Source organism: Silurus aristotelis, assembly GCF_946808225.1.
Source record: "Silurus aristotelis genome assembly, chromosome: 9".
NCBI lineage: Eukaryota > Metazoa > Chordata > Actinopteri > Siluriformes > Siluridae > Silurus > Silurus aristotelis.
The window spans coordinates 16,997,518-17,020,017 of NC_139582.1; the positions used below are offsets into that span (position 1 = coordinate 16,997,518).

Sequence of the window (22,500 nt, forward strand, 5' to 3'; positions counted from 1 at the left end):
ACAAAAGAAATCGACAAAGAAAAGGTTTTAATAGCTATATTTTTCGAGTATTACTGCAGGAATATGAAAATGACATGGAACTGATATGGAAATCTTGCTTTTATCTGAAAATGTAAAAATTGGCACAAAGAGTTGGCTGAAAAGGTTGTAAATGCACATTGGAAGCCTTTCCGAGTGTGTTTTAGCTGTTGTTCCATATAATTGCTGCAAATGCACAATGATTTGCATTTTCATCCTTAAAAAATTGCCAAAATTGCTTTAAACAGATATAAACACGCTTGCACTCACCTCTCTCGCAGGTACGAGACCAGAATCCAGTGCCAGTGCAGTCGCAGATGAAGCGGTTCCAGCCCTCTTTGCACACCCCCTTGTTCTTGCACGGGTAGCTTTCACACTGCTTCCCTGACACCTTGTTGCAGGAGGGTTTGAGTCCGGCACCGTTCTGCTCTTCGGCTATCTGCCTGATGTCTTTACTGCGCCCGTCGATGAACAGGTCCCTGATGCAGCCTACATAGCCGTAGTTAAGCATGGCGGTCCAGAGCTCCGTGGGCAGGATAAGGCCGGCTCGATTCTCAGGAAGTCCACCAAGGTACATATCACCCTCCAGGTCCAGGATCTCGCTCTCGCCGCTGGCTGTGAACGGGGTACGGCGGCTGTTCACGGATATAGTACCTACAGAAAGAGACGATAACACAAAGTTGTATTCTTCGTAGGTATACACTTTGAAATACACTTTGAATTTATTTCATCCCTTTCGAACAAAACAAAATTCGCTAAATATACAACGCAATTTATTTTTTATTTGTAAAGCACTTTTAACAATGTACATTGTCTTAGAGCAGCTTCACAGAAATAAAGCAGTTCTGAAAGAATCTGTTTGTACATTGTAATTTATAAGTTTGTTATAAATATATACAATTACATCATGTGTATTGTCAAGGTGTATTCTGATTGGTCGGTGTTTGCTGAGTCTATTTCTCCTCAATTTCTCCTCTTTTGGGCATTTCCCAAAAAATCTTTTACGATGGCAATGTACACTTCACTTCCCTTTACGACTGAAATGCACATACACCAATGAAGTTCTGCTCTGTGTAATTCCCTGACACGACTGCTTCTGATAGATTGCATGAGTGTACAGTCTGGGAGAAAAAGAAATCAGCTGCATACTCACTTCTTGCTACTTAATCAAATTCTGTGTGAATTTATCCTTACTCTTGGGGGTGCTCTTGCTCTTAGTAGCACAAAATACAGTCCGGAATAAAACGGTCGATAATCTGACGTGGATTTCCACAAAAACAAGCCCTCATATTGACGTCTTGTTTATCTTTGAAAGACAGAGAGAGTTTAGCCCTTCTAGAAACATTTATACCAGAAAAGAGGGGTAGCAGTTGGTCTCTGGTGTATTGAGTCTTATCCAGTGTTTATGACCTTGATGTGCGGGTGTGAATTGTGTAAACCTAGCTTTTGTACACACACACACCTGCACACACACACAGATGTACTAAAGTGTAAACCAAGCAGCCGGAGTAAAGAGGAAAGGATCAATAGAGCTAATCTCTGCAGAAGTGACACGGCCTGGTCCCATGAACACCATTGTCTAATCAGCTGCATTATTAATATCCTTTGAGACCTTTCCCACAAGCATGTGGTATGGACTGATACGGAGAAGTTGCTGATCGATTCGGCTGTGTGCAGAAGGAATCAAGGCCGAGAGCATGCAAGGAAACGAACACAGGAAGGAAAAAATATATGTAAGCAGGAATGATGTAGGAATAAATGGCTTTTCCTCTCAAAATGTGTCTCTCGGTTTTGCTAAAACTATTAAAATGCAAATAATTAACCATCACCACTGATGTTTGTTTATTTATTTAGTTAGTTAGTTAGCATATCTCCTGTTAAGTGCTGATAACACAATATGATTTATTTTTTGCCACAAAAAAAGCTGTGAGCTTCTCACTGAAACGAAGATGCCGTTTTAATGAAGTGAATAAAAAAACTGCATTGCTGGAATATTAAAATACACACACTGACCTGATCGGCCATCTCTCTGGATGTCCACGTGGTACCACGAGCCATCGTTCACTTTATTCTGCGTGGCTTTGACCTTGATGGTGCCCGAGCCCATGTCCAGCAGCAGGTACAGACTCCCGTCCAGAAGCTCCACAGCGAAAAAGTCCACCTTGGCGTTCTTCTGGCTCCCTGCCACCTTCCTGTCCTGTGGCTTGCCGTGTGTGAACAGGATCAGGCCGTTGGGCTCCGAGGTGCGGAAGTCAAACGAGATGGAGCCCATGCGCTTGGTGTTCCACTTCGGGAGGCTGATGTAGGCCTCGGGGGTCTCAAACGAGATGGGGTCCAATGTGGCCACGTTCTCGCACTTAAACACAACGTCTCCCTGGATCTTCATCTTTTGGTCCGCGATGCGTGCCAGCCGGGAAAGTTCCAAGCGGATGTCGTTGTTCTTGTACACAACCTGCATTAATACAGAGAAATAATCACTGATAGGTTCAGTTATTGAGCACCGGAGTGTGTGATTATGAATAATGTCCTTTCCACAGTCTTATACCGTCAGATGGATTGTGGAACCAGGAGGTCACTTTTACTACGAACTCCTAAAACAAACGTGGAACATTTCCATGCTTGCACTTTGCACATTTCACTCTCATCCTCCAGGCTGATTTTTCTGATTTCTATTGGCAGTGGGAAATGGAGTGGAAAAACTGCAACAGGTGATTTTGTGGTGAAGTTCTGAGGAGAAGTTTCCCAGCGCTGAAAAGCAGAACCAGAGCTAATACCAATAGGTCAGGTCATTTCTTCACAATGAATAGCTCTCAATGGTAACTGACTACAGCCGAGGTACCGTGTGTATCTGCGTCTGCTTTTTCTGATAGCTATGCTAATACGGAGAAGAAAGACGGAGAGGAAAAAAAACCTGTGATAGCACTCGCTATCACAAAGAGTGCAGAAGCACCAGACTTTCCCCTCGACTCGTTTAAAAATATCACGTCACGCCACTGGGTTGTGTTTGTCAGGTAAAGTGGAAAAAAAAACTCCAGTTCACACACACACACACACACACACACACACACACACACACATTCTCCTGCACCAGCAACACCTTGGAACTGCAGCGTCAGATTCTGTCGAGGTGCAAAATCACCAGCTTTTCTCTCCGAATGTAGATCTTTTCTGTGCCGCAGGGCTGCCTGGATTTACGCTCGGATTAGGTGCAGTCATCAGCCACATTTCCCAGCCTTGAGATTATAGATAATCCTGGCTGTAAAATCAGGCCATCGCTCTCCGGCATCCTGGAGGAACGAGCGAGCTGAAGGATTGTTTGCTGTCCCCATGGAGGACGAGTCTCTCTTCCAGCAGCCTTTATCAGTGGGATCATAAACACCATCATCCTTGCAGTGATCCATTCCTCAAGCACAGCCGTGCATAGGTCAAACACCATGTATCACACATACGTACACACAATACACTTCCTCATGGCAGGAAACAGATTGTCGCCATATCTATTTTTGTGTCAAACACAACACAAACACTTTCTATTGGTCAGTTCTGGAAGTTGCCCTGCACTGCATCTGTTCGAATCTTACACAAAACCTGAAGGAAAAATGTTTATCTCATTATTATTCATTATTATTCGGAAATAAACAATGATTTATTCATGATTGATAAGGTTTGGAGGAGGTTTTTTTGTAAAAAAAAAAAAGACGAATCATATTTTTACACTTATCCATTTACATTTACTGCCCAAGTTAGTTCCCTCTCAGGTATTTTGTGCAGTGGCACTACTCTGTAATAAAATAAATGAACAATCTGAATAAAAATTTATTATTATTTTTATTTATACGTTCGTGCACGCCTTCCCAGTGTTAATCCCATTCGTTTTTAGTATCGCGATTCATCCCAGCGATCTCCATTCATCATGCGAGACAGCTAATCCTCCTCGGTTTAAATCGTCCTAAAGCGCTGTCACGTTGATGAACTCAAACAGCACCTGAAATGTCAGCTGGCTAATTCCAGCTGGGCCGCTGCCCATGAACTGTCCGTTCTCCTCTCGGAAGCGATCTGCTCTGGACTTCTGAAATCACATTTCATGTGTCGAAAGTGTAAACTGTTTGTCAAAAACGATCCTCTCAAAAGCACAAAATTGAATTAATTGACTTTGAGAGGGGTGATTAATCGCCGCAGAAAGGTTACCGGCATCATCCAGGGTTGAAAAACATCGGTGCGGAGAACAAATATTCGTCCCCTTGGGCGTGAAGACTGGCGAGTCAAGGCCGCCTTGAAAAACAGCAGCAATGCCATCGTGACATTTGAATGGAATAGCGTCGCTTTATCTATCTGCACCTGGTGTAAGGTGTGTCTGCCGGGACATAAGGTAATAGAATGGGGAGTAATTGAGCCTTCTTCTATAGAGGAACTAGAACAGACTCGGCGAGAGCATGTGCCTATTTCAAGTCTGTAGATGAAACGGATTGAGCGAATGTGAAGGCCGACTGGGCGCAATGGCTGAATAATACTTGTTTGAATATGTGGAGTCGAATTTCATCAAGCTGTTATCTCACCTTGCAGGCTTGTTTGGAAATAAACTGGAAAGGGGGAAATGGAGGTGCAGTACAGAACAAGCTTCTCCTGACGTTCTTTTATCACATGACTCCCATATACACTATGGGGTTATACTGACTCGAAATGTATTTATTTTTACAAAAACAGAGGTCAAGATATTTGAGTTACTTATTCAATTAAAAAATAATGTCATCTAGATGCAGACCACCCTTTTGATTGCAGCTTTTAATCCTTGGCTTGAAATTGTCCATCGCTCTGGCTAACAGCTGTTGGTCAATCATGAGCACTTATTTGTCAGATGGCATCCTTCAAGTCATTTAAATGATGGGGTTTGTGAATGTACACACAGCTCTTCAGGTACTCTCATAGGAAGAAAGCACACGATAACAAGTCAGGAGACCTTGGGGGCCATGGCACATCGCTGAAACGTGAAATAAGGGGTCCAGGCAACAGGTTTCGAAGAACTTCCATTAGTGTGTTGTTTTAACTGACTAAGTAACTCAAATGTCTTGACCTCTGTTTTTGTAAAAATAAATACATTTCAAATCAGTATAACCCCATAGAGTATATGGGAGTCACGTGATAAAAGAACGTCAGGTGTGTTATCAGTTAGCAATTAAAAAATGTTGTAACATCCACTGCTTAATTGTGACTGAATTGCCATTCCAGTGATGGGTGTTGAGACACCCAGCTCGTCCCCCTATCACCATTTACCGTGTACTACCTGTACTAAAAACGTCCAATGATTGGAACTAAAGTCAAAGTCGGTGTATATAGACATGTATTTCTGATCAAAGGAACAAAATTAACTAAATGACTTAAGAAAAGATTTGATGATGGAGATTCAAAGAACCAAATCCTTGAAATGATCCAAAATCCCCATCACCAGTAGACAACTGCATGGCGTCAATGTTCATAATCGCACTGATGTTGCTCCAAAAGAAAATGGGATCTCCTTTAAGTCCGTTTTTGTTCCTGATGTCATCTCAGAGAGTTTTTCTAACCAGTGTCAATACTAGTCTGTTCAGCATGGATCTAAAGCCACATTTGGTATTCTGTCAAGCTGCTTTCTGACAATATTAATACCACTGGAAATGCCATCGTGGTATGAAGGAGTGAAAGGCTGTAGGTTGCAGATTCGATTGGCATGGAGTGTGGTGTGCTGGGAGAATGGCCATGCATGGGTCTGTGCGTGCTTGTAGCCCCCTCTCTGTCTGTGGTCGGCCTGCGATGACTTGCCAATTCATCATCCACAGCTGTCTGCCTGTACTATAAATCTCTGCCTACAAAGCCTGCCCACCGCTCTGCTAGAATTAATGGCTCCCAGGCCAAGCTGTAGAAAAGTTGGAAATTGGTATAGATTATCCACCAGTCAAGGATGCCAGGTGGCACTCGGTTGGTGCTTTTCATCAGTTCTCAGGGCTAAAAGAAGACAGACAGTTCGATGCTGATTCGTTTTTCTTCATGTTTGGGTTTGGGGTTGTTGAATCCTGGGTGTTGCTGCTGCACATTGTTTTACTTCTTACTGCTATATTAACTTAGTGAATCTTGTGCCTTTATACAGAGATTCCACAATAACTATCGAAGTTTTATTGTATATCCAGGTTTATTGTGTTTATTGTGTAAAACCAGTTTTAACAATAACATCCAAGAATCCACTGCTGACCTTTTACAACAAAAAAAGATCGAACATGCATGAATCCGGTCTATAGCAATATTCCCGTTATATGGTTTATATATATGGTTTCTTTTAGCTTCTCCACTGTCCAAAAATTGTGCCAGTGGACTGATGGCTATAAATCCCATAGGAATAAATGTGTCATGTAACGAACTGGTGTTTATCATACCATGTGTTCTTGTCTCATCTCCAGTGTTACTGGAATAGACTACAGATCCACTATCCAGAACAGGAGAAGGTGAATTATTGCTTATTGAAAGTGAATAAATGATGCTAAAAATTTATTTTGGATTATCTGGTATTTAAAACTCAACGAGGCCATTCATTTAAGAGCATAATAAGAAAATAAGGGGATGTAGTAGCTTAGATCGGAAGGCATTGGACTTCTGGGCCCCTGTGCAAGGCCCTTGAAACCCATAGCTGCACAGTTCAGGGTTTCTGTGGGGTCTTAAAAAGTCTACAAAAAATGTAAAAATCAATAATTTATGCCTTTAAAGTCTTAAATTCGCTGTTCTAGGTCTTAAATAGTTTGAAACAGCTCTTGATTTTGCGATGTCCATGTAAAGCTGCGTCTACTGCTCATTGAAATGCTCATGAAGCCCTTTAAATGTTTTTTGTTTATTAGTTTCTGTTGTGTTGTAGTTTTTTTTTCCTTTGCTAGTCCAAATATAATTCACTGTATTACGACAACAAATGAAACCAACATGCAACAGCCAATCAGCTTTCTGTTATTGAATATTGGATTATAATCTCTCTTGGATTTTAGCACGGATGTAAAGTAGATGCTATTTTTCAGCTTTGGGGAAGTGCAAGTTTAGCGATAGTTGGCTTGAAAACAATGAATTTAGGGCTTGGGTTAAAGCCAGTTAATAACAACGTATTTGTGTGTGTGTGTGTTAATGGTCTTAAAAAGTCTTTGTGAAACCTACAGAAACCCTGAGAGATTAATTAAGTCATTTTGGATAAGAGCGTCTGCCAAACGCCATAAATGTTAAGAATATAAAAAATTACACATTTATATCTTTAAATATTGAAATATTTTAAGCTTACCAGGGCTAAAATAGCAGCACAAATCTCCTGCCAGTGTCCTTTCCACTACAACTACCTGTAATAACTAGCATGTTTTCTTCATTACATCCAGAAACAGCGGTGGCAAAACGGTACAGCTGTTTCTGGAGCTGGCTACATTCCAGATATCCCTCTCCTAACATGACTTATTCAAACTGAACATCTGGAGGAGATGGAGGGGGGGGGGGGGGGGTTTGGGAAGAGTGCACACAGTGGTTTGACCCATCTGTACAAATCTCGACTGCTCTGACCCACTTCACAGCTGGAGAACTGGACAGGTTTCAGAAGCTCAGACAGCAGGACAGGAGTGTGTTTTTAGACACCAGCATGGTGATAAATAATGGCACCATGCACATGTCAGTGAGAGAGAGTGTGTATTGTGGAGTCTAGCTCCAGTGCTGCTCAAGAGAGTGTGTTCTCACTGGTCATTAGTGCCTCAAGCACACACACACACACACACACACACACACACACACACACACACACAGGAAAATATTCTAACCAATGGCGGGCCAGACACAAGGCCCCCTCTGCTGGCCAATTGCTATCCAATCAGTAGTGAGGCTTCTTTAGCATAAATTCTTGTTGCTCGCAGCTGTTGCTTTAACCAATCAAACTGCAATTTGGTCATCAGAACAGGTTGACATGTTCACGTCCTTTTGATTTGGACGCAGATACACTTACAAGGACATTTACAAGATGGATTTTTCAAGAAAAGGTGGGCATCGTGAGGAAAGATTCGGCCAAAACAGTTTTTTTCATGAACAATTTAGAATTTTTCTTCTCTGCACCAAAAACACACAAATTGCCTTCATTTCAAATCTCCAGGAAAACCATAATGCACCGAAAAAAATGCTAAAAAGTCCAGGGGGGTAATTTTATGAGGTGAATATCGATGCTTCTGCTGGAGATGATGTATGCGGTGGTGCAGTTGTAGCTACAGTGAAAAGACGTGTTGTGTTGTATTGTGTTCACTGGGTTTCTTGCTTTAGTAATAACATTCATTCTCACTGTATGAGATTCCTGTCTGCGATGCAGTGCCCTGTTCTACTGCGATTCTCTACAATACTGATTGTTTCTGCATTCTTGTTGTCATAATGATGGTATTAAAAGGTGGATTGATGCAGGAAGGACACCACTTAAAGGTGAAATGCTTTTCAAAATCCTGTCCCACACTCTGTAGGTTGTAAATGTAACAACCAAAAGAAATATTTAAAAAAATCACTCTATTATAGAAAAATTATGAAAAGTGGATTTGCTGTTGTATCCTACTATTTTAGCAGTTCCATTGTTGTGTGATACTGACAGTAAAGATACATTAGATATATATCACAGGACATTCCTGCCTAAAAATAAAAGCACATAAAGACTGTGAATAAAGCAATAAATGAAGCAGAATACTGACTTAATAAATGTGCATGACATCCTTCATCTAGCAGAAACGATGTATGAAATGCCATCATAAGTGGTCAGATGTGTCTCAGCTGTCCATTTGTGATCTGATCACCTGGGATGCTTGTAAATGCCAGGTGTAAACAGGGCCTTTGTGAATTGCTATGTTTTTCTGCTGGTTTAACTAGCTGTAGTTTGCATCCCATGCCACAAGGTGGAGTACTCCTCAAATATCAAGGGATTTCTCTTTAGTTGCTACCGAATGGCCTCAACTTACACATTTGTTTATAAACTCCTGTCTACAAAATGAAATATTGTGTTTAATTGGAGTCAGCATGTTTCAGAGGCTAGCTAAAGGTTTATTTAGAGAGGAACGTGAGGGAAATGACGAGAAACAAAAGTATTTTAACACTGGGTGTGTTTTCTTCTCAGAAGGGGTGTTGAAAACGTTCAGGAAATGGTGACCGTTTGGTCTCAATTCCGAAGCTCACTGCTGTTATATTACTTAATGTTAGCTTCAAACAGTTGCTCATGATTTAACTTTTGCTAATGTGCTAAATACTCTAGAATTCGAATGTAGCATTGGTGAATTCTGCTAGTTAAGACACATCAGTGATTCCTGCTGATGTTCATGTTATTTTTGTTCTCGATTAGTAATTAATTTGACATTATTGTTTTTTTTTTACCAGCACATTACCTACAAAACCCTTTTTCCTGATCACGTTTAAACTTCATGTCAATATTCCTTGCTTTATTTTGACTGAATATACACAAAAATTACAGACATCCTGTCATGACTGATCTCTGTAGAGTAGTTTCCAGGGCTGTTTCTAAAAGTATTCAAAAACTGACTACTTTTTTTTTTTTAAATAAAGGTTCAGATGGTTTTATGGTGATTCCCCCTCAATGATCTGGGCTAAAGACAACCTCCTGTCCTTTTCCTACATCTCCAAATCTCCAAATATATACCAAGGATGCTATGTTTTCAGAACCCTTGTTGTTAAGACTCCACTCTACAGACCGCTAGTTGTTGCTCTAAAGATCTAATAGTAGATATTTTTCGATGGTCCTGTATAACATGACCCCTGTAATCCAAAGGTCCAGGGTTGTTCCCATAGACCTACAGAGTCTATAGTGTCTGAGTTTAAAAGCTGTAGGGAAGTAATTCTTTTAAAAAATATATACAGATATATAAGGTGGCTCCAGGCACCATTTTGGGCACTACACATGTCTGTGTGGGTTCTGATCACCAGAGGATTTTATGGGAACACCCCCAGATCTGGTTTCAGGGGTGGTCTTGGGTAAAAGTACACATATTTATTTTATGTGGGCTGTTTGGATCTTGACCTATTGCTTCAAATATGCTTCAAACAAAGTTCCCAAACCTTTTGACCAGAATTTGGTCCCAGTCCAAGAAAAAGATGATTACATTGATGTATTTAGGGCATCTTTAATGCATAAATTAATATCGTACCTGGCTCAATACCAAGAATGTAACATAAAAATAGTCCAGTGTGGCAAACGATGTACGAAAGGGTTTTAGCAGCTAAACATCTCTCTTGAACTCTTCAAGCTCCAGGAACACAAGCACCGGTTACATCACACTAAACAAATTAGTGTAATCACAGAACTTTTTTGCTAGAATCTGGGTAAAAATAGGTCCTGGTAATGACCCCTTATCTAAACTATAAAGTGCAAGGATTTGGGCAGCATGCTGGGAGCAGTAGTTAACATCCAAATTGAACTAGAAGTGATAGATGAACTTTTAGATTTTTACAGACATCGTAAAGGCAACAGACAGTGAAATATGATTTTCGGCCAAGGTTTACTGAAAATCGTCAAATTAATCTCTCTGTAGATTAACTACCCACTCTCAGCTAAATTAAGGAATGATCCATTTAGTAATTATGGCCTCCAGGAGTGAAGGAGCTCAAGTTCACTGTCCGATGTAAGGATGAGGGCATCAGAATTTCTTCAATACTGTAAAAGATCTGTTACATAAAGCTCATCTCATGAGATTAGTAGTTGGAGATTTCTTCCCTCCGGATTACAGCCCCTCACACCGACCCACTCACGTCACACCGGAATCTTGACAAAGACCAGAATGCAGAATCTCATCTCACCCAATCATCCGAGCTTCTTTTCTGGGCTAGCTCAACCTTAATCAAATGATTTACAGCAATTGAAAAGCCAAATTAAATACAGCTGAAACAATTTCGTGTCATGAGAAAATGTAGAAGCCCAGTGAATTTCATTATAGTGGAGCTCCATGGAAAACTGATGTCCACTCTGTCCTTCTCAGAAGATAAGCTTTATTTAATCTATTACACTGCTCCAACTTTCCATTCCAACTTGTTATATTTTTCAAGATGAGCTGCGAAACAGCGCTGGAGAGCGAGAGAGGAGAACCTACAGTAGCTGTGACTAATGCACTGACCAGCCATCCAAAAAGCTTCCTGTTTGGCACGGGCTTTGGCACATATTGCCCTATTCTGGCACCATCACTTGTGATCACCTAAACCCATTTTGTAGTTAATGTTTTCATTATGTCTCATTAGCCTTTGATAGATTTATGCACTCTTTAAAAAAAGATTATATTTTGTGATTCGAAGCTTTTGTTATTGTGCTTTCATCTGAAACCCTACATGATATCTTCAGAACCCCATTTAGAAAAATCTCTAGATACGAATGAACATACGGAACCCTTGATGAAGCTTGTTGAAGGCTTTGTTTAGGATTTTAAGGATCATATAGAAAATCTCTGCAATACACCAGATTGAATCCCTTTTTTCTTTATGAATGGTTTCATGTTTCCCATTAAATGGTGTTACCTTCTCACCTGGTCTTTGAAGGACCTGTTTCCATGTTCTAGTACCTTTTAATCTGTGGCCTGGAAAAGAAACTACAAGTCTATGAGTTCTGATCTAAACCTTCTTGTGGCTTTAGCCTGTGATTATTTATAAATTTTTTTAAACCTTTTGTTATTATGATATCATCTCATTATGGAACGCTCAAGGGTTCTTTGGATGCTTTTGTTGGTTGCATGGTAATCCTTAGAACCCCATTTAGAAAAGATGCTCCATTTGAAAAGCAGTGTGCAGGTGAGAACCCAAAGCAGGAACAAAAAGAACAGAGCAGGAACTCATCTTACAAGTGACATCACCTACCTCTTTGAGGCAGCCCATGAAGTTATTGCTGACAGGCGAACCAGGTAAGTCAGCGGTGCTCGGACTTCCTCCGACGTAGAAGAAATCATCAGAGCCCAGCATAGTGTAATCCTCCTGTGTGTAGCCTGTGGTGGTGAGGATGCCATCCACTGAGATAGTGACCTGTCAGGGTGGACATGACAGAAAGGAAGGGGAGAGATCCACTGATGACACTTATGAACCTGTGACTTTCTGAACGCCATTGGTAGGAGTAGGAGCAGTTGTCTGGTGGAACACTGGGGATAAATGAGCAGCACTGGGCTCTTATCAGTCACTACTATTCTTGCAGGTAAAGAAAATATTTCAGCGGCATATTTTCTTTATCTTTGATGGTGTCAGAAATGGGTTTCCTACTTTGGGATTTTGGTTAGGTCTGGGAGGTTAGTACAATGTCAATGTTTTTTTTTTTTTGATTGGTTAGTTCAGACATTGATAAGCATGCTTCCAAAATGTGCTGCATGGTTTACTATTTTTTACAGATGAGCAAGCAGGAGGTAAACTATTGGTGGGTTTTAATGACCTGTGTTTCATGTGTAAGGGACACGGACACCAATGCTGCATGCAAAGCCAAGCCGTAAACACACATGCACTTGAACAGGAAAGCCATAGATGTGAAAGCACTGAGGAAGATGAGAAGATAACGACATGTACGTTACACAAGGAATAATGGGAGATGAAATTGTTAGTGGTGAGGAGCCCCAAAAAAAAAAAAAAAACAGCAGTGAAAAAAATGGAGATGATTTGGCGTGCCATGCAAGTCTGTACTGGAAACAACTGTCAGAGCTCCCTTGCCCACTGGCTGTTCATATTTTGCATTTATGCACTCTGTTTCTTGGTGGAAAGCTTCTGCCAGTTTCGTCAACAGTATCCCGCAAACAGAAAGGCTTTTATTAAACCACTACAGCCTACTAAATCACATATCAAGGTCTTTTCGAAGAAAGGAGAAGGAAATTTTAGAGAGAGTAAGCCAGGAAATAAAAAAAGAAGTAAAAGCCATGATGAAGGAAGAAAACAGGACAAGGAGAAAAGTGAAGAACACCTAGAATGCCAACCCCATTTCCTTTTTCTGGTCGATAGTCGATTATGACGTTTAGAAAGAAAGTCAAAGAAAAAAAGGAAGAGGGCCAGAAGAGCACACGGCAAACCAAAAGAAAAGGACAAAAGGAATGATATCTACCAGACAATGTAGTTTGTTTACCATAGCGTGTCCAATGCCTGAATGCTTTGTGAAAAGGGGGGAAGAAAGGAAATTAAACAGTGAACAAAAAGAGCTGTCAAGAAAAAAATGATGTAAAAAATCAAAACAAAACCCATGATGAATTCAGGGAGCTTCATTAGTCTTTCAGGTAAGGGTTAGTGTAACAGACGTGTTCCATGAGTGGTTAGTTTTCCATTCAGCAGCAAAGTATGAAAGAGTGAAATTGGTTGAAAGAGTGAAATTGGGAGAAAGAGAGACAGAAAGAAAGCAAGAAAGAAAAAAAGAAAGAAAGAAGACCAAGATTCAGGGCTATCGCTCTCCTACTCCTAAAATAGCAGCACCGGATGTGTGTGTTGAATGTGTGAGAAACATCATACTTACATTCAAAGCACTTATACTGTAAATACCGAGAGTATTTAGCGACATCATCTTAATTGTTGTGTCTATACAGCGTTTTTAATACATGGCATGAATTTCAATCTACTGAACTTCCTCGGATATCACGTTGGAGAGCTGATAACCAGCTTTCCCCAATTTAGCAGATGATTCTCAAGATGCACTGCCCTTTATTTCCAGCTAAGGTGTAAAAAAAACCGTTAAGTATGAATAAATCAAAATAGAGAGATGTGTGTAGAGGCTGATGGATGGAGCTCAGGGGGTGCGTCACCCCTGTGTTGGCCGGCGCCAAAAATATCCAGTGCTGAGGAGCAAAACCACTGCAAATCATTTACATATTTTAAAATGCAGTCGGTGCACTGAGCAATTTAAACTGAGAAAAATTGGCTGTGGGTAAATGGCACGGTTGAGCTTGGCTGAAGCGTCTCCCTGCCACCCTGATAAGAAGCACTATTCACCCAAGTGAAGAGAATATCTACAGAATAAAAGAGGGAGAGGGAGGAAACGAGCGAAGGCAACCTCTTGCAGCCATCACACCACTGATGGCCTATGACGGAGGTTAATGCTTAAAGGGGCTTAGCTTGAGGTGAAAAGTGAAGACCCTGGTAAAAAGGTCTAGAAAATCGTAACGAAAAGGCAAATAATAGATCTTCACGAAAGAAAACAGGTCTAGGATACCACTAGAAAGGTGAACCCTTGACGCTTTGCCTGTTGAACATTACCTGTCTGAGATTGCGTGTAACTTTGACATCGTGCCAGGAATTATCGTTGAATTTGCCATTTACTGGCTCCACGATGGCCTCGAAGGCTCCAGAACCTAAATTGATGACCAGGGAGACGGCGCCGTCCTTCAGCGCCAGGTTGACGTAGTCGGCCGACTTGCCCGTGTGCAGGATCAGCCCGTTGCGCTGCCAGGTCTTGAAGGAGAGCGTGATCTCGTCACTGCTGCTCTGGATGGGGTTTTGCGAGAGGTCGTAGCAGAAGTATTCCGAGCCTCTGAATGTGGCCACGTTCTCCTCGCGGGCTGGAAAAGAATGGAACCAAGTAAGTTTGGTAGTTTCTCTGTAACTCTACAGATCACTTCTATAACCTTGTTGAAAGAAAATGGAAAAAAAAATACACCACCTGCTGAATTTATGAGTGCACTCCTAAAAGGAAAGTGCATAAATAAACATGTTTAAAGCAATCAAATTTGTCGACAGCTGCATCATCGGGAAAAAGCGCTGCATTTCATTTATACTAGACAAAAAAAACATTGCGTCGAATGTGCGAATTTTTTCAAGCATCAGGCATCAGTATGCTCGACCAAACTGATTCAGCCTCCTTCATCACCTGACCAATAGTGATGGAAATGCTTACATATTTGCTTCTCAAACACACAAAAGAAGTCCAAGAATTTATTTGTCCTAACTAATCAACATCTATAACATCTGGTGTAATGGCCTTGTCAGAGAAGGCATGCGGTTTTTTTTTGTTTTTTTTTGTCTATTCACCAAGGCTTGGAAGCTGATTGGTGGCTCTTGAGCTACTGGAGCTGATTTGCTCATCATGGCCAGTGCTGGAGTCCAGCTGTGGTGCAGTCTGCATGGAAATGTGGACGGAACACCCAGCCGAATAGTCGCTTAGCATTTTGTAGGCAACCAACAATTGGCTATTCCTCATATTTCATTTTTGCAGCGAGGACTTACGCATCAAATACACTGAGGTCATTTAAATAGTAAATAATTTCTGTCTTTATAACAGGACTTCTGTCACAGTTCAACTTTCTTTTGACTTATATTTAAATAATATGAGCAGAGATTTTTATCAATGCAAAACACTCAATATCTCCATCTGGGATTTTTTTTTGCACAATACTCAGTAACACAATGTGCTTTTTGCACAACACACAAAACTATACATCTTGCACAGGTGCACTGTATTACCTTTATTAGTTTATAATCATAAGGAAATCACACTGTTTCTGCTCCAGATGTACTCCATTTTCTCTTTCTATTTTTATTGTACATTTTTCACTTTGCAATTATTTTGAATTGTATTATAAATGTAATTATATTCCTCTTTTCTATTTTTATTTTGTTATTTTTTATTTTTACATCAAAGACCACTCTATAATAAGCTTTGAACTACGTGGCAGACTGTGCATGTTTATACATGTGGCAAATAAAAATAAAATTTCTTTGCACAGAGATCTTCTTCTTCTGCTTCGTCTTCTTCTTCTTTCAGCTGCTCCCATTAGGGGTCCCACAGTGGATCATGCGTCTCCGTACTACTCTGTCCTTTACATCTGCGTTTTTCAAACCAACTACCAGCATGTCTTCCCTCACCACATCCATAAACCTCCCTTACCTTGTCTCCAAAACGTCCTACATGTGCTGTCTCTCTAATAAACTCGTTTCTAATCCTGTCCATCATCGTCACTCCCAATGAACATCTCAACATCTTCAGCTCTGCTACCTCCAGCTGCACCTCCTGTCTTTTAATTACTGCCACTGTCTCTAAACCATACAACATCTCAGGTCTCACCACAGTCCTATAAACTTTCCCTTTAACTCTCACAGATACTCTTCTATCACAAATCACTCCTGCTATCACTCTTCTCCACCCACTCCACCCTGCCTGCACTCTTTTCTTTACTTCTCTAACACACTCTTCATTACTTTGCACTGTTGACCTCAGGTACCTGAACTCCTCCACCTTTTCCACCTCTTCTCCCTGCTACCGCACCCCTCCACTGCCCTTCCTCTCATTCACACACATGTACTCTGTCTTACTCCTACTGACTTAAATTCCCTTTCTCTCCAGCGCGTACCTCCACCTCTCCAGGCTCTTCTCAACCTGCTTACTACTCTCACCACAAACCACAATATCATCCGCAAACATCATAGTCTACGGAGACTCCTGTCTGACCTCGTCCGTCAACCAGTCCATCAACACTGCAAACAGGAAAGGGCTCAGGGCCGATCCTTGATGCAGTCCAACCTCCACCTTGAACCAGTCTGTCGTTCCTACTTCACACTTCACTCTGACACACCAGACTTCCTCATACAATACCACATCTCCTCTCTCCACCCTGTTGTATGCTTTCTCTAAATCCACAAACACACAATGCAACTCCTACTGACCTTCTCTATACTTCTCCATCAACATTCTCAAAGTAAATAATGTGTCTGTGGTGCTCTTCGTCGTCATGAAACCATACTGTTGCTCACAGATGGTCACCTCTTCTCTCAGCCTGGCTTCCACTACTCTTTCACATAACTTAATGGTGTGACTGATCAACTTTATTCCCCTGTAGTTACTGCAGGTCTGCACATCTCCCTTATTCTTAAAAACCGGTACCAGCACACTCCTTCTCCATTCCTCAGGCATCCTCTCACCTTCCAGAATCTGGTCGAACAATCTGGTTAAAAACTCCACTACATCTCTCCTAAACATCTCCATGCTTTTTCTGGTATGTCATACATAGGTGGACTGGTAGCTAGATTGTATTTCCAAAAGTATTGTGACACCTGACTTTTCCAGGCCTATATGGTAGATCCCCTGCTGTAGAGCTCCAACCCTATGGGGATGAATGTGAACACTGTCTGCACCCCAGGCACCTCCTCACCTCACCTACATCAGTACCTGACTTTACGTACACCCTTGTAGCTGAATGAGCACAAATCTCCTCAAAATCCCAGAAGAGTAAAGCTTATTATAACAGCATATATTTTTTATAGTGTCTTCATTCCAAAACTATTCCAAGCAAAATTCCCTGAAGGATGATAAAGTCTGTGTGAGGGAGGTTTGTGATTTACGTGCCGCATGGGCTATTCATGTTGGACTTGCCTACACTATAATACTAAGATAGTAGAGTTTATAAGATTAGGCCAAACAGAGTCATGCAACTTCCAGGAAAAAACAACAACAGAAACTTCAGCATTAATAGCACTAGACTTGTTTCTATTAGAGTTCATCTCTAATTTGGTAACTTTTTGCGATTTTCAATGCGTACGCATGTGCTTCAGTTGTAGCTGTTCATAAATAAGGAAAAAATATTGATTCAAAAATCCAGATCTAAACATTCAGAGCTCAGCCTTGAGCGGGGAGTTTCTGCGACGGAGTTTCGCCGATCTCTTAATACAGATCAGATGTCACCGGGAGTCTCTGTGGATGGAGCGGTGATCAATTATTAATTAAAGCGAGTGTTGTTTTTGCTAAAGACACCAGCCCACTTTACCACCAGCTGCTTCCCTCCGCCATCAATCCTGCGCCACTTAATACTTAATGACTGAGTCACTGCCCACACTGAAGGTCCAATGTGATATTACAGATCACAAGAAACATCATGCCACTGTGTTAAGTGTGTGTGTATACAGTATTTCGTTGTAGGGTGACAAAATCTGCCAATGCAAACATTGCTTTTAGAATCAGACATGAGTGTAATATTTGCAAATTACCCTTATACAAGTTTGGAATTAACCCCTATGTGACATGATGCTACAAAAAGAATCAACAGTGTAATGTTAAGATGATGTCTCGGACATCCTGTGGCAAACTTCAAGTCGAATCCTCGCCAATAAGAGCACGCCCTGAAGTGCTCATCTTACACCAGAGCAACTATCACCAAGTACTATGGTTTTTTTACTGGCCTTCCCCAGTTTCAATGTGTAGGGAAAGTCTGTGTAGATATCTTGGTATATCATGGACTGATTATGTAAGCAAGAAGCTTCAACAGAGAATTTACTTTCTTTTGATGTCCATAGCAGAATGCTTTTGATATTTTACAGGGTTTATTTTGAAAGCATTATAACATGGTTTGGAAATACGGAGGTGATGCAGAGAAGGTGACAGGGAGAGGTGGTAACAATAGCAATATATACAGTGAGGAAAATAAGTATTTGAACACCCTGCTATTTTGCAAGTTCTCCCACTTAGAAATCATGGAGGGGTCTGAAATTGTCATCGTAGGTGCATGTCCACTGTGAGAGACATAATCTAAAAAAAAAATCCAGAAATCACAATGTATAATTTTTTTTAACTATTTATTTGTATGATACAGCTGCAAATAAGTATTTGAACACCTGAGAAAGTCAATGTTAATATTTGGTACAGTAGCCTTTGTTTGCAATTACAGAAGTCAAACGTTTCCTGTAGTTTTTCACCAGGTTTGCACACACTGCAGGTGGGATTTTGGCCCACTCCTCCACACAGATCTTCTCTAGATCAGTCAGGTTTCTGGCCTGTTGCTGAGAAACACGGAGTTTGAGCTCCCTCCAAAGATTCTCTATTGGGTTTAGGTCTGGAGACTGGCTAGGCCACGCCAGAACCTTGATATGCTTCTTACAGAGGCACTCCTTGGTTATCCTGGCTGTGTGCTTCGGATCATTGTTATGTTGGAAGACCCAGCCTCGACCCATCTTCAATGCTCTAACTGAGGGAAGGCGGTTGTTCCCCAAAATCTATCAATACATGGCCCCGGTCATCCTCTCCTTAATACAGTGCAGTCGCCCTGTCCCATGTGCAGAAAAACACCCCCAAAACATGATGCTACCACCCCCATGCTTCACAGTAGGGATGGTGTTCTTGCGATGGTACTCATCATTCTTCTTCCTCCAAACACGTTTAGTGGAATTATGACCCAAAAGTTCTATTTTGGTCTCATCTGACCACATGACTTTCTCCCATGACTCCTCTGGATCATCCAAATGGTCATTGGCAAACTTAAGACGTGCCTGGACATGTGCTGGTTTAAGCAGGGGAACCTTCCGCGCCATGCATGATTTCAAACCATGACGTCCTAGTGTATTACCAACAGTAACCTTGGAAACGGTGGTCCCAGCTCTTTTCAGGTCATTGACCAGCTCCTCCCGTGTAGTTCTGGGCTGATTCTCACCTTCCTTAGGATCATTGAGACCCCACGAGGTGAGATCTTGCATGGATCCCCAGTCCGAGAGAGATTGACAGTCATGTTTAGCTTCTTCTATTTTCTAATGATTGCTCCAGCAGTGGACCTTTTTTCACGAAGCTGCTTGGCAATTTCCCCGTAGCCCTTTCCAGCCTTGTGGAGGTGTACAATTTTGTCTCTAGTGTCTTTGGACAGCTCTTTGGTTTCGGCCATGTTAGTAGTTGGATTCTTACTGATTGTATGGGGTGGACAGGTGTCTTTATGCAGCTAACGACCTCAAACAGGTGCATCTAATTTAAGATAATTAATGTAGTGGAGGTGGACATTTTAAAGGCAGACTAACAGGTCTTTGAGGGTCAGAATTCTAGCTGATAGACAGGTGTTCAAATACTTATTTGCAGCTGTATCATACAAATAAATAGTTTAAAAATCATATATTGTGATTTCTGGAATTTTTTTTTTAGATTATGTCTCTCACAGTGGACATGCACCTACAATGACAATTTCAGACCCCTACATGATTTCTAAGTGGGAGAATTTGCAAAATAGCAGCGTGTTCAAATACTTATTTTCCTCACTGTATATATATATATATATATATATATATATATATATATATATATATATATATATATATATATATACAATATATATATATATACAAGCAATTAAATTCTTAAATTCTTTTTATCATTTACCATTAACTGATGGTCAGTTAGACTGGTCATTTTAGCTGCTTGCTTAAATTCAATTAAATAAAAAAAAAAAATGTACACATGCAAAATAGAAATTGTTTAATGATTATGCGAGTATTCTGCAAACCTACTTTTTCTATAGGAATTAATAAACTGAACTAAACTGAACTACATTCCCACGTAAAATCCTGATTAAGGGACAGTGTATACTTAAATACTATGCAAGCCACTATAAATGTGTAAAGGAGCAAGATGCACATAAAAATATAATAATAGAATACATAAACAACATATGATTATGATTAGATTATTACTATTATAACGAGCACAATGAAACAAAGTAAATATATAAATACAAAAAATGTTAAAAAATAAAAAAATATCACGAAATATAAAATAAAATAAAGAGGGAAAAAATGATGTATGAATCATAAATAAACTCTAAAAAATTATATTGTAATGTCAAAATATCATGAAAGGCATGAAAGTGTATGAAAAAAAAAAAGGAATAGCAAAAAAGAGACACAATGCTGTTCAAATAAAAACGAGACCATTCTGGTATTTCATGGATTTCTTATAAAGCCAACATGAGCAGCTTACAAAACTCGTTCAATTACACGCAAAAAATGTTGTGTGTGTGTGTGTGTGTGTGTGTGTGTGTGTGTGTGTGTGTGTGTGTGTGTGTGTGTGTGTGTGTGTGTGTGTAAGAGAAAGAAAGAGAGACATTCAGCAGTAGTGGAATGTGGTATATAATAATAGAGATGAGTAGCGCATGGCGTATGGGTGAAATGACTTTCTCTGAAAGTGCAAAATGGAAGCAGCGTGAGAAGTGAACACGGACCGGCGGTTTTCCCTGAGGTTCCCTTTCAGCTCAAAACAAACCTATCTCCAGAGATTTTTTAATGAAAACCCTCACTAGGAGAGGACAAAGGACTTTTAATCTGCGCCGTAATGCTAAAATAGATGGAGACGAGCGTCTGGGCCGCACGCCGGACAGCCGACGAGCCGAATTATGAAATCTTAATGAAAACATATTTATACGATTGAATGGACACTGGGGACTGAGACTGTTATCGAATCATAATGGTAATGGTGTTCTAGTGTGGTGTGTGTTTTAAAACACACACACACACACACACACACACACACACATGTGAGCACACACCAACCCAGAGGAACATGTGGAAGATGCCAAAGGCATCGGAGCATAGGAAAAGTAGTGCAGTTATGGCTGCAATAAATCCAGGCGGCTTTAGGAGGGAGGCCATTACAGGACGAGAGCCCTCGAAGCGAAGGCAACATTTTGATCAATTGCACTTTCAGCCCTCGCAGGACAAAATGGACAGTTGCCAGAAAGTGCTCTCTGTACGGATTTATGACTCCCACTTGAATCTTTGATGGCGGTATGCTACAAATGCTTGTCATCATCAAAGGCGTGATGTCAAACAGGGAGCAAGCAGCAGCGGTAATACAGTCAGCATGGGAGACAAATAGTCAGCTCATAAATAATCAAAGTGATGAGGTAAGGAAATGCTGAGCAGCTCAGCTAAGAATAGGTCATGGTATTATTCTATTTTTCTGTCTGGCTGATTGACTGACTGAGTGACTCAGTAGTGCAGATTCAGAACCACAAGGATGGGTATCTTCACCGGGCCTCATTTTTCTCACGCTAAAATTGAAGGAGCATTTAAACCAGAAACGTTGTGGATAACTTATTTTGGGGTTTGTGTTTATTGTGTTTATATATAAAATACATACACTAACAAGAATCTTGATTCAAAGACAACAAATAAGGTCCCGGTCTTAATGCACCAAGTGCATGCATGCATGCATGTATTTAATGATTTTTTTGTCAGCATTATTACTTCATCATGCATTTCCTAATAACCTGAAACGAGCAAAACAAAACAAATCTAAACATTATTATAAGACTGGTTTATCAACAGTAATGAAATCCTATAAAAAATAATGTGTGTCTGTGGAAACTTTGCAGTTTTGCATCTTTTATAAACGTAACATCTAAATGCTTATTGAACAATCATATAATATACACAGTTCAAGCTTTATTGACGACCGTGTGAGTTGCTAGCCTGATTAGCTGTATGTGTCTGTCAGTAGCCTAGCATAGGCAGTATTAGCAATTGAGCTAATTTCATGAGTATTATGCAAATACTATGATGTAAAGACCAATTTCACTTGTTAGATCGCTAACTCTGTATACAAGGCACCACACCTTTAGGATCATGTGGCATCTGAAAACCATGATGTCATTTCCTGGACCTTGGACTGGGATTTATAATCAGACATTTAATTGGAAAATGCAGACAAGCGGCTTACATAAATCAGAATCTTTCTGGATCTAGCCCTGATCGCCTGCCACTCTACCTGATAAAACATACACA

General features: G+C 40.6%; 1 protein-coding gene across 7 annotated transcripts in view; it reads right to left on the minus strand.

Moving 5' to 3' along the window:
• Positions 1 to 22,500, minus strand: part of nrxn3a (neurexin 3a) — a 299,346-nt gene that overhangs the window by 216,851 nt on the left and 59,995 nt on the right. For all 7 annotated transcript variants that reach the window (XM_083551015.1, XM_083551016.1, XM_083551017.1 and 4 more), the window contains 4 exons: positions 14,236 to 14,537; positions 11,881 to 12,042; positions 2,032 to 2,470; positions 289 to 672 (listed from right to left, as the gene is read on the minus strand). In XM_083551015.1, the coding sequence (XP_083407141.1) occupies positions 289 to 672; positions 2,032 to 2,470; positions 11,881 to 12,042; positions 14,236 to 14,537 (1,287 nt within the window). The remainder of the gene's footprint in view (positions 1 to 288; positions 673 to 2,031; positions 2,471 to 11,880; positions 12,043 to 14,235; positions 14,538 to 22,500) is intronic.